Here is a 13,555-nt window from a genome sequence, read left to right on the forward strand (position 1 = left end):
CTGATAAAGCAGCTTGTATTGTGTTGCTGGGTTTCAGGCCTGCCTGGCAGCACGTGCAGTGCACTTATTTGTTGTCTTGAACTCTTTCACTGGGCTCAGTGGGCTGGACTGGCCTGGGCAGTGAGTGGACACTGCACTATAGGCTGGCTGCATAGTTCCCTTCTCCTGTGGGACATGGTGTTGAAAATCACACCCTAGACTCTGGAGCCTGAAAAGGGGTTGGGGTGAACAGCCGAGCAGGGCGGCCAGAGCTGTCGCATAGCTCTCTCTTCCTGTGGTAAATTATCACTGGGGGGGCACCCTATGGCAGAACAGGAAGTGCGCTGGCACTCCTTCACTCCGGCAGGAGAGATGAATGAAAGCCCTGCTTCCAAGTCTCCAAGATCGCAGAGACACAGTAAACATCATTATGAGTTTGAATCCATCTAAGCGAGCGTGGGTCAGCGGTGGAAAATCGGAACTGGTGATGGGATGAAGGGGGAGTAAAATCAGGAAGCAAAGCACTTTACACTATGTATATCGGAGGCCTGGTGTAACCTGAACATTTTGACACTCTGCAACTATTGGATTTCAGTCAATGGAGTTTGAGGCAAATGGGCAGCACACCAACTCCAAGCAGGAGCAGCTCCAACACCAAGCAGGAGCAGCTCCAACACCAAGCAGGAGCAGCTCCAACTCCAAGCAGGAGCAGCTCCAACTCCAAGCAGGAGCAGCTCCAACTCCAAGCAGGAGCAGCTCCAACACCAAGCAGGAGCAGCTTGGATTGCCTTGTCCAGAATTCCGAACCTTGAGATACCTGTATCTGTAGACAAGCCTAGGTAAGAGTAAGTGCAAACAAATTGTGCGTGTGTGTGTGGCATGTATTGTGCAGTCAGTCTAGGCATTTCCTACTGTGACATGACATTTTTTTACTGGCCAACTATGGTAAAGCAAGCATGATAAGTCTTCTTGTGTGTCTAGAATGGTCTTCATTGGAGCCAGTATGGACATGTTTTCTTATTTTGGCATTGCATTTTTAATGGCAAAGCCAACAGGAGTATGCTATATGGGGCTACTGGCATACTGGCAGAGCACAGTTGGACATGTTTTCTTATAGTATCATTACTGGCATTAAAGCAGACATGGGTATATTTGTATATGGGAACACAACACATATTCATGCAGCCACCATGCACCACAAACAACTGCTAGTGAGGAATGTGGGCATGTGGCAGCCCTTGGCTCATTATGTTGGCTCAGTCTCCATGTGGCCTGGAGCCAAAGGGGAGGAAACAAATGACTGTCTCTCTCTCTCCGTTCCTTGCCACACTCAATATTTGAGAACTGTCTAACAAATGAAAATGTTTCAGAAAACGTCCAACATCTGTAAATATATATAACCTGCTACAATCTATTTGTTCTGGTTGTTTTGCACTTCCTGACAAAGAATGACTAGATTGGCTTGGTTCTGGCTCAATTTCTAAGGGTTTAATTTGTTGACACACCTTCTTTTATTTCATGCAACAGCCACTTGTATTTTCTTTCCATTGCATGGCATCATTTGGCCTTGGACGTCTGCTTGCATTCACAGTAATGTGGTAAAATGAGCCTATGCATACTGATATTAATGATAAATATGGTATCCATTCTTGTATGAAATGTATATCATATTACAGTGATATACTAACCATATTTTTCTTAGTGTACTGGAACAATGCTATCTGATGCCATTTCCTGTTCTGTCAAGTGGTGGAAGGTTTTTGCCATCACTTACTGTGATGTCACTTAGGGGTGTGGTCAAATGACATCACTTCCTGTGATGTTATCAGAGGTCAAGGGACATGCAATGTCACTTCCGCTACCCTTGGCAGGCATTTTTGGTGAAATTACGTACCTGCTCACACCATAACCAATACTTTGTTTCCTTTGTGAGCACCAAGACAATGTTTAAGTTTGCCAGATGGCCACTATTTGCACTAACACTAATAATCAACAATCAATAGAAAATTACATACGCACATGTAGATCCTGACGCTTAGTCATCTGGCCTGTTGCGAGGTCTGGCAAAACCCCATAGAGCCTATTAACGTCTGCTCCGCACTCCCAAAAATGGACAATGTGCACTCTGTGTGGTGGCGTGATTCCAGCAGGGCACACACAATGACAACATACTAGGTTGATCCTCACCTAGAAGGATGACTCTGTCACAATTGCTCTCATTCTACTTGTAACTATAAAAAACAGCAGCCCCACCACCACTCCCTCCTTTATGATATCTGTGGTTTCCTCTGGTCGCACTGCTGTCGTAAATGACTTGGTGGATCTGTCAAAAAATATACAACATAACTCTTCCCAACAGAGGCTGAGATACAGTCTGATCAGCTAATAGCTACAATAAAATATCACTCTTCACATTTGATTCTTGCCCATGCAACCATGCCCTAAATTAAGAGTACTTCAGGAAAACATATCAAGTTGTAAAATACTCTGTCAGTGCAGACGAAGTATGCTGGTTTGTGGGTGAAGTAGCTAGTTTAGTAGACATTGGGTCTCCTTACGAGTTTGGAGGTAGCCATCCCCTTACAATTTGGGTCCAGGTTCCCTGAATGGGGAAATACCGGGCCATTCCGACCTTGGAGAGCCCGGTATTTCCCCATTCAAGGAACCCGGACCATCCCTGTTCCCATTTGAGCCCCCATAGGGCTCAATGGGAATGGGGAGCATGCTAACAACGGGCCCATTAATGACAGGCCCGTTGATAGCATGCTGGCCCCCTCGCGGGACCCGCTATGGATGTCTGGTAAAACCAGACGTCCAGAGCGGGTCCCGCAAGGGGGACCTCGTAATAGGGCGGTATGGGGTTAACGGCTCCGGTGCCTTTACCGGCGCCGTTAACCCCTTACCGCCCACCTCGTAATGAGGCCCATTGAGTTCATATGCATTAAGAGGTGGATGCTGCTTACAGATTTGGTACCATATGTAGAAATGCTGTAAATGTATAATATGCTAATTTGGAGAAGGGCTTGTGTGATCATTATACATTTCACATTCAATTTTGAGCCGAAAATGTTTTCGCTCCTAACTGGGTATAGTGAAATCTTGCCTTACTCAGTTAACTGGGCACAATGCAATCTGGCATTGATGATCTAATTGGGCATAAAATAATCTGGCACTGCTATTCCAATTAGGTGTAGTGGTATGCAGCACCACATTTCTGACTGGGTATAATAGAAGCTGGCACTACTGTTCTAACTCGGCATAATGTAATATGTCACTGCTGTGCTAACTGGGCATAATAGAACCCATTCCTTCAATCAATTTGAACTAGACAGAATCTAGCATGGTTTTGATAACTGCCCATAATGGTAGCTGGTACTACTGTAGTAGATCCACATGATTGGTTCTGGACATACTATACTAGCAGGCCATATAACTGAAAATTGTGTAGGTATCTGAGAATTGTATGCAAGGGTATCAATGTGTGAAATTGCGATTTTAGTAGCTGCCAGACGAGTGTGTACCTGGGATTGTGATAAGCAAACTTGGAAATTGCCCCCCTTGATAACAAACCTGGTCTTTGTACCAGAGCAAATAACGCCAAAGCCTGTAAAAGGATGCTACTGCCTGGTCAGATGATGGAAATACCTGGCGAATTCTGAGAGTGCCTGGGCATGTGACATAATGCCAATGCATGCCAAATACCCCTAGCATACTGATGCATTATCCAAGCTGTTGGCTCTGTCAGTCCATGCAACGATTCATGCAGCTTTACGTTTACTGTATATGTTTCCATTGAGTAGTGAACCTGACAAGGTCCCCTTATTTATAAGTCCATTTTGAAGTTCCCCCTAATTATTTTGGATAATGCAACCCTATGCCAAGGGGATCAATTGATTTATCAAGGGCCACGCAATTTGGTGAAGTGGAGTTGCAGTCATTATTACAATGGTCTATGCCTCCGCAATTTATCAAGTCAGCAAAATGGTTACATCTCCTCACTACACAATCAAGGCCTATGCTCAATTGACCCTACTGCAAAGTTAAATAACAATAATCCTTTCTTACTCCGTCAAAGTTTTATTTACAAAATGTGTAAATGGGTACCAGAACGAGTCCAGTCTGTAAAACAGTACACAGAACATCGCAGGTTTTGATGTAATCATCCTTTACCCAATACTACACTGTACCCACATTTGCAAAAACATATGAAGCAGGTTGAGCAGTTACGTATTGGATGTTGGACATTGCAACCCGCATGGAGTTATCCACATCCCACTTGGAGCCTTTCATATACGAGTTCAGATGCCATTTGTGATGCCAGTCCTGATTTCATTGAAGACTGCAAAGGAGAATGCTTCACAGTCCTCATCCACATTTAGTTAGAGAAGGAAAGGAGTTAACAAAGTTCCTCAGAACTGAGCTTACAGACTACATCTAGTTGGGCTAACCTATCTTTGCATTTGCTGGCTGTCTTTGTGTGTCATGACAAGCTAATAATGTACCTAATAGACATCTGTTGCTGCATTCTTTTGATCAAATATTCTGTTTCCATTATGCAATATTTTGATTTTTGGGGGACAATTTCCCGAGCGTTCGTATACATTGCATACATTCCAGATGTTCTGCTCACACATGACCCAACAGAATCAAACAACATTCCTGTTCTGATATATACATCCTATCTAGCCTTGTGATCAATATTATGATATAGAGTTACCATCTCATCACACGTTCGTAATTACTTCTTAGAGAGTTACTTACTGAAGATGAAGAAATGTGTTGAATTTTCTCCAGAGCTTCTGAGAGACCGGCTTCAATCTCCACATCATCTAATGAAAATAAATCCCCGGCTCGTGATAGGTCTTTCTGTCCCAAAACCAGGCTGAAGAGCGGATGCATGATGGATGCCTGCCAAGCAGAAGGATTACGCGGACTGCAGTTAGGACCAGTAACCAGACTCCAAGGATTAACTTCCCATCAGCTCTCTACGTGAGTCCCTGGCATGTTGCTATAGGTGTACTGCCATGATCTGAAACAGACATGTTTAGTTACATTAGGATTTGTTTTGTATTTTCTTTTTCTTGTTTACACTTTTCACACTAAACTGTAAAATATAAATAATTTATATTACTTGCCATTTTTCTATGAAAGGGCACAAATGTGAGTTGTGTACTCAATTTCAAGGATGCTTTACAAATCTTCCATTTCAGTTCATAATGTAAAAAAGTGAATTAATAAAGAATACAGTGGCAGGCATAGTGAGTAGCTCTGTGCCCCGCAGGAAGACATATTTGGTTTATTTAGACTCCTGTATATTGGTTTGTGATGCTCATCAGGGTCTTAGGTCGATAATAGCAGGACAAGTTGATTAGGTCGGCCTGCCAATAAAGATCAGTCAAAATTAAGGACTCATTCATATCATTTAGTATTTACATAGTAAACACATTTATCCTATTCTTTTTTTGGACAATCACAAATGTACTCATAATTATAACACTGTCTCCCTGCTTCATGATTCTCACGCACTTTTCTAACAAAACAAACGTCTAAGACAAAGTCCTGTTTGCACAAGCCTTCCGGGTTTAGTACACAAATGACTTCACCCCTTTTTGGACTGAGCTACATCCTCACTCTGAATGCAGCTCCACACACCCACCACTGGCCACTTTTGGCGTGACGAGTCTTGCTAAGAAAGAGCATATTTTGAGGAGTGGAATTCCTCACTGCAGAAGTCCTGGGCCAAAGAGTCAAATACCATCCATAACGACACCATCTTGAGATACAGTGCTCAAATCTTAAATACGTCATCTCATGTTGTCCTAATCCAACCAAAACTAAGTATCATCTGGGGCATATAAAGAGTGAATGATGCAGGTAATTGGTATTCAGGCTACATCCTATATGTGTGAACAGTAATTCCATCAATAGGTGTTTTCCTGAAACATGCCCTCTGTCTTTGGACGCCTGACACAGACAGCAGAAACAGTGTTTGAGTGCATTTTACACTGTATGAACCACTTGAGTTTAAACATGTCTACAGTCTTTTTTGATGTCATTGCTCCTGCCGGCCCTTAGGGCAGGGGCCTTAAGCCCAAACGCAATGCGTATGCTTCAGTATGCCTCAGAAAAAGCTAGGCACTGTTTCATAGCTCTGACACTGTACTGTATCAAAAATCAGTCAATAAAACATAAACATAATTTAAAATTCTGCACCCAGAAGACAACAGCAAGACATAACATGTTCTAGGCACTACATATTTTGTGACACTGTCACCATCTACATGTGCATGGGCGACACAAAATGTCTGTCCAGGCCGACCATAAGTTGATGCCAGTCTGACACAAGCCCACATACTGAACTACCTTTCAGAGCCTATATGAACCTGTTAGTGTGCACGTATTGATTTTTCATTGGCCAAATTGACTGTATTGATCACTGATCCCAGCACTGGTTTCAGACAAATCTGTATTCATTCTTGATCATGCACATCCCTTCGAGAGACTGTTGATAATTTCAGCACTAGGTGGCTCCGTGCAATTCAACGGCGTGGGAGCGCCTGCTCGTCATACACTGGCCCTTGACACAGGCATGCTACAAGTGGGAGTAGAGTGTGATGTAGGTGTCCTTTCAAGCATATAGGTGTTCAGGTGCCCACTGCTCTCTGTAGCAGGGTTAGTCCTACATATGATAGACTGGGGAACAGGGTTTGACCTTTGGGCGACCCTCACCAACCCGGGAAAACTCATCACCAATTGGGTGAACCCCCATCAACTGGGTCTAGAAATCGATCGATCTGCTGTTCCTACTTTTGATGCATTCATTAATTTGTACATTTTACACCTGCAGCATTTATTTATTTATGATTGTTGCTTTCAATGTATAAAGAGAAACAACCTACTGTGCCGTACACATCTCGATGAACACCCACTCTGCCAGCCTACCTTAATCTAAGAGGTTTTTAGCTCACGCTGCTTTTCCATCACTCAACTCACCTCGCTTCCCTGCCATACCACCCCCCAGTATTTGATACTTTGCAGCATTAATATAAAGGTTATTATTTTCTTATTTTTTGTATTATAATTGCTTAGGGATTTGAAAACAAATGCACCAAAATAGAGTTTATTAAACTGCCGATTCCAAAAGGTGCTGGTGGTTGGAATCAATTCTAGCTCCTTGCCACCGGAGGCAATCTCTCTCACTGCTTCACAAGGAGCAACAGGATGATTAGAAAAATAAATAAGCTTCAACCCATCCTCATAAGTCACATAGCCCTCATTTACAAACTGGCAGTGCTCTCAGCCAGAGATGTTTTTATGGGAGGGCAAAAGGGGCGCTTGCCCAGGGCCCCCACTTTGGGGGGGGCCCCACAAGGCTGCCTGATCTGAAGAAGTAAGATTCCATTGTTTACCAGTCTTAAATAGCACACGTCAGAATATTTTATGGGGTGCTGCTGAGGCTCTAAACTCATTGCCTTTCTGTTTTGACAAGTACATTCTGCCTTGATCAATTAATCATGTATTGGTTCCTGTGTAATACCTAGTTTGTGTGTTCCTTACAGCACAACTCTGTAGCATTCTTTCCTTCCTTCCTGTGGGAATTATGTTGATCATGTGGAATAGGCAACAGTGAAATGCATATTGATAAATTGAGTGCCACAATGGTTCAGAAGTTAGCTCAGTGTGTGATGCACCCGTTGCAGAGATATGTGTCCATATGTAAAATTAGAATATCACATTCCAGCAAGGCTGGCTGAGCCTTTTCTATGCCTGAAGGTTAATAACCTACCTGCATATGTACTTGGTTTTGCAGAACAACATCTGCTATTATCAGCAAAGTACCTGCACCAAATTCGGGTTGCTATAAAAACGAACATATCCGTATGGGAAGGTCTAGACACTGGTTTGTTCAGAAGGGGTGTTGTAAAACCTACACAATCACCACCCAGGTTGGCATAAATTTTAGTCCAAGAGGTGAATAAGTATCCAAATTTAAGACTATGAAACAAAAGTGTTCATGCTTGTATCCTGTATTTGCCAGCAGACGATACAGTGATCCTAGTCAAATCATCTAATATATCTTACATTACACTGTGCTGTCTTCTGTGAGGTTTGCCTTCTTGCATGCTGCTGGTATCGTTTAGCCCATTACTTGATCTGTCTTCTCATGTAGGCCAATTGGGTGGAAGAGTTGGTAGACAGAAGAGAGTGGACCAGATGTTGCTGGCCTCAGGCAAACATATTTAAAGGTCTGCTTGTTTGACGCAAAAAACGGTTTGCTTCTTGGTAAAAGTCAAAGGTTTTTATGCACGTTTATAAATGAAAATGTCACAAGACATTGTTTTGGAAGTATTTAAAGCTTTAACATACAAAAGACAAACCCAGATTAAATTTGTTAAATCACATCGAATGTTATGCTGGTACTTATATACTTCCCTTGATGAGGGAGAAAATGAAGCTAGAATCATTTCCATTTTACATAACACCCTTCTATGATATTTTGTTTGGTAATGTGATTTGGGTACTTTCCAAGTACGTTTTCATAAAATTAGATTGTTTTAGTTAATGGTAAGAACTGGAAAAGAAAGTGTTCAAATGCAGAAATGGCACAAATCCCTGCTTAACCCCTTTGCCCCTTAACCAATGTGTGATCCTGGGCATCTCATTTAATCTTGTATTGACTAACCTCTCAATATTGCCAGTCCCTAAACCTTTCAAAATTGTCATCCCTTCAGAGTGATTTTCTTCTCATGGTATGACCTTCATAAAAGCCTTATTCATGGTTTCACTGGCTATAGGGCTGCTTCCACTTTAATAGTGGGCATATTTATATCGCACATCACAGGCATTTGTCCCTTTGATATCTAATGGCAACACTATTTGAAAACCATATCCCACTTCTAATCTTAGTCTGTCTGGATAAAGACACCTTCCTGGTAGCTTCTAATCTGCATCCACTATCCATGCTACGGTATGTGTAGCTTTCTCCTTTCTTTCAATTGGTCTCCTCTATGCATGCTTGAGCACTTTTGCATTATGTGAGGCAGCTAATGTGAGTTCTTTGTCTATTATGGGTTACATGCACCTTTTACACATGGTCCTGCATCGATACTACATGTTGCATACCTTCCTGGATGCTATTGATAAAAAGTATCCTGTATGTACTAGAACAGTAACCTCTTCGTATGCCTGCTAATGTTGGTCTTCAAATGCTACTTGTTTATCATTCTGATTAGATCAAGAATGAAGAGGTTAAGGGGACTTAAAGGGAGTAAACGTGCTTACTATGCTGCGGGACAGCACATGAACCTATAGGTTGTGAGCGCGATGGGTCGGGTGCGAGGGGCACGACCAGTATTCTTGATTCCTTAATTCCTCTGGTTTGGTGGAGGGGGACCCCAAAGATGTCCGTGCCCAGGGCCCCAAAAATGCTTAAGATGGCCCTGCTCTCAGCTACAAAGAGACCGTCACTTTCCAGCACCCCATGGTATGATACAGCATTGTGTGCACTCCCCAGTACTGCCCACCAGCAACATATTCAGCACCGTTCTTGAGTATTATGCTTAATTTGCAGCTTGGCTGAGAAGGAAGGTTGTCCAATAAATAACCGAAAATAAAATAACGAATGAGAAATTAACAAATCTTTTTGGTCAAAAAACGAAAATTACTTTTTTTTGCACTTTTGTTCTCTCCTCTCTTGTTAACTCACCCACCCTTCCAGTTTCACACTTCTCTTACAGTACAGTGGCACGGTCACACCTGACTTCAAGCCATTCCTCTGCGTTCAACCTTAGTTATGGACTTTAATGTGACCCTATTAGTGGGTGATTGTGTGCTAGGCACCATAGATCTTGCCCTTCCCCTCTGGCAGCTTCACTTCCAGGTCCCATGGGAACTACTGTTACTATTGCTTACGCCATTCCTTCAAAGCATTGCCGCTGCTCTGATTACCAAATAACTCCCTAACACATGCTTGGCGACTATTCCCAGCCATTGCCTTTGGTATCAGATGGAGATGGGATGAAGGGGGCACTAGACATTTCTATGAACGTTTAATGTTAAATACAAAATACTAAACAATTACGGACTACATTTTTTTTCTTTCCGAATGGGTCCTTATTATCATGAATAATACAACACTAAAAATTGAAAACGACAGGGTCTGTGATTATTTCGTAGGAGGTCTCAGGCACACAGTTTCTGTCCTGCCAAAGGAAAAGAGTATCATGGTTGTTTCAATGGCAGATTTATGGTCACTGCATCACAGAATATTCAGCTATTATGGTCGCTGCATCACAGAATATGCACCTACTTTGTAGCATCACACCACAGCACTCACAAACTGGAAGAGCATATATGAAATCATAAACATCAATCCCAAATCTAGGGTGGCGGGGGTTTCTTGCCACTGCACTAATCATAATCCACAACCTGAGCTCTCCATGTTTTTGACTGCAGTTCATGTCATCCCCAGCCAGCATTGTTGGTGGTGAGGGGTGATGGGAATTGTAGTCCAAAACAGAAACAGAAATGCAGGTTGCAGATCTCAACTTGTATTGCTATAATATGAGCCTAGTGTACAGGCCATACATCGGGTATTGGGTTTGCATCCCTTGCACCCTAGATCTTGGTCCGAGCAGATCCATTTTCAGATTCCTGAAATCGGAAATGCAAAATACAAAGTTGTGTGTGAAGCATTTCTATAGTGATCAGAGAAAAGCGCCTAGCAGCATGTCCTGTATAGTGTCCTAAGAACAAGATGCATTAATTTCCTATGACCTACCTTCATGTGCAAATTGCAAGGATGTCTCTACAAGTCAAATCTACTCTCATGTTGAGCCATACAAAAATGTAATTCTTGTATCTATAAATAAAGATTTGATGAAGGCTCCCAGTCCATGAAAGCTGCATGCTAGGCACCATCAGGTGACAATCCCACAGTGCAATCAATTGAATTCCAAAATGAAGGGTTATTACAACACTCCAAACCCCAACTCACATGTGGGGGTGTGGTTTTAAGCACAATGTCTGTGGAGAGGTCAAAGGTCAGATAGCAAGTCTATACAGTATACCAAGGTTTTACCATACTTCTGATTATTGTACTGACCTCCGACCACTGAAACACAGAATTTTAGCCAGCCCTTCCCCTACCATGGAAACTCCACTTTGATTGGCCAGATCATTGTAGACCACTCCCACATCAAAGCGCAAACATTGCCTGATGCCCAAGCATAATGAATATCTGCCCCCCCTCCCCCAATCCCTCCAAACCTGGCACAGAAGAACAAGGTTCTGATGCCAGGGGAGGAAGGATAGCTCAGGGGCAACGCGTTTGTCTTGGAAGCAAGACAAAGCAGCGCAACACAGGTTTGCATCCCGATCCCTTGCTTAGAAACCACTCCTAGTATTAAGCGTGTTATAAATGAACAATTATAATTATCATTATAATTATAAATGCTTTGCTCTCTCAACAGTATGTATTTCTCTCTCTCTCACTCTCTCTCTCCCTCTCTCTCCCTCTTTATTCTGAGTCTGCAATAGTGCAATGTTTCCTGAGCACTATCTGTGTGAATTTTGTTATGTTACTTTATTTTAATTTAGATTACTGATTCTCTCTCTCTCTCTCTCTCTCTCTCTCTCTCTCTCTCTCTCTCTCTCTTTTCCTCTTTCCGTCTCCCCCTTTCTCTCTCTCTCTTTCTTTTTCTAACTTTCATCTGTAACAACAGTAATGCAAACATTTCCTGCATACAACTCTGTGCAATGTTACTGTATGTGACTGAATAATGAAACACCAGACACTGCTGACAGTTCCAGTCACTGCTCATGTGTGCCGGTTGATGCCTCTTTCTCTCTCTTAAAGTATATTGAGCTGAGGTAGAACAGGTAAGTGGGGCGTGGGGCAGTGGATGATGTTATTGTGTAGGAGAGTGCAGTGATTTAGAGTGGAAAGTGGGGCGGGATAGACTGGGGTGAGGTAGACAGGGGGATTGAATTGGGATAGAGTAGGTGAGGTAGTGTGAATGAGTGGGTGAGTTAGATAAGAGTGAGGTGAAGTACAGTGCAGTTAAGGTAGATTGGGAGAAGGGATGAAGTAGAGTGGAGAGAGGAAGAGTAGGTGAGTTTAGTGAGGTCGTTTGGGGTGAAGTGGAGTATGGGAGGTAGAGTATTGTACATTAACTGACCTTGTAGTCCTCTACTTCTGCCTAGAGCCCAGCAAGCACTGTAGATGACACCTGTCCTAACATTGATCATGTGATCAAAGAACACGATTATCTACCAAACTGTCCTCTTGGCATCTTGTTTCAGAAGCTCTACTATGATCTTGACTAAAGTGAAGGATATCAAGGGTATCTTAATGTGCAGTATTGTAGCCTAAGATTACCATACTTTCATCAAGCAAATATGGGAGACCCTAGATCAATGTTGGCCCTGCTTACAGGGTTGTATAAGGGGTAGTCACTACTTCTTTACATACACAGTAGGTATACGACATACATATGTCATTGATTCCTAACTATAACAGACATGTTTCCTCCGATTAGAGCTTGACAAAATGGAAATGAGAAACTCTTCTACAAAAGTAATATTACAACAGGACACAAAACATCTCTGATTGCCTTCAATGGTATTCCTTTGTCCGGCGGATAGGTGGGCATTATGTCATATGCCAGCACATGTTTGCATGCATATCTACACCGTAATTTCAAGAACAGAGCCTAATTTATCAACACAATCCAAGGAGAACAAATTAGATTACTCTTCGACCTCTGACAACGGCACAATCAAGCTATACCACATTTACTTGTCTTGATGCTTGTTTATCCTCTTCCGTGATTGCACTTTCACACTGGAGTGGAAATAAATGCCAGACATCATGAGAGAAAACCTATGAGAGATCCCCCAATGATCTGAGGATGTAGCAATGAAAGCAGATGTAAATGTGTGAGGTGCAGCTGGTGCAGTAGCTCATGAGTTGAAACGTCCACTGAATAACTGTAAAGTTTATTTATTAATTTGTATTTAATTATTGGACATTTGTCTGGCACCTATATACAGTGTTTCAAGGTGCCACAAGACAATAAAATGTGGGACAGAGGAGGAATAAGAACAATAAATGGCTCACTAGGCCTTGTGCCTTTCGAACCATGCAGGTGCAGTGACAATAAGTGCAGGAGGGGAGGGGAGGGCAGGTCAGGGCAGAAGGGCTGGGATAAGGGAAGGGCAGAAGTGCAGGAAAGCTGAGGCCCTAGGGGTTGGGTCGGGGCTGATTGGTCCCCAGGAAAACGAGTGCCAGGAGAAGCAGCAGTAAGGGTCAACCAGTGGGAGGACGGGGTGCACCAGATTCAGGCTTGTCAGGAAAGGGTGTCCGAGGGCAAGTGCTGGTTAAGGGGTGCTGGGGTAGACTGGAAGAGGAGGGTCTGGTCACTGTAAGGCACATAAGGGATCAGGCACCAGTTGCAGCAGCAGGGGGACAGTAGCAAGGGAGGGGGAGAGAGGGAAGGAGGAGGAGAAAAGGAAAGTCTTGAGAAGTTTCCAAAACTTAAGGAGATCCTGCTAAAGTCTGAGAGGGGCAGGACGG

The 13,555-nt window shown here is 42.9% G+C and overlaps 1 protein-coding gene across 4 annotated transcripts in view; it reads right to left on the reverse strand.

The window, feature by feature from the left end:
* Positions 1-13,555, reverse strand: part of VEPH1 (ventricular zone expressed PH domain containing 1) — a 2,478,904-nt gene that overhangs the window by 2,402,652 nt on the left and 62,697 nt on the right. For all 4 annotated transcript variants that reach the window (XM_069618443.1, XM_069618442.1, XM_069618440.1 and 1 more), the window contains exon 2: positions 4,741-5,008. In XM_069618443.1, coding sequence (XP_069474544.1) covers positions 4,741-4,878 — 138 coding nt within the window. In that variant the 5' untranslated portion in view covers positions 4,879-5,008. The remainder of the gene's footprint in view (positions 1-4,740; positions 5,009-13,555) is intronic.

The sequence above is a fragment of the Ambystoma mexicanum genome, chromosome 10 (assembly GCF_040938575.1).
Source record: "Ambystoma mexicanum isolate Mex_15411 chromosome 10, UKY_AmexF1_1, whole genome shotgun sequence".
Classification (NCBI taxonomy): Eukaryota; Metazoa; Chordata; class Amphibia; order Caudata; family Ambystomatidae; genus Ambystoma; species Ambystoma mexicanum.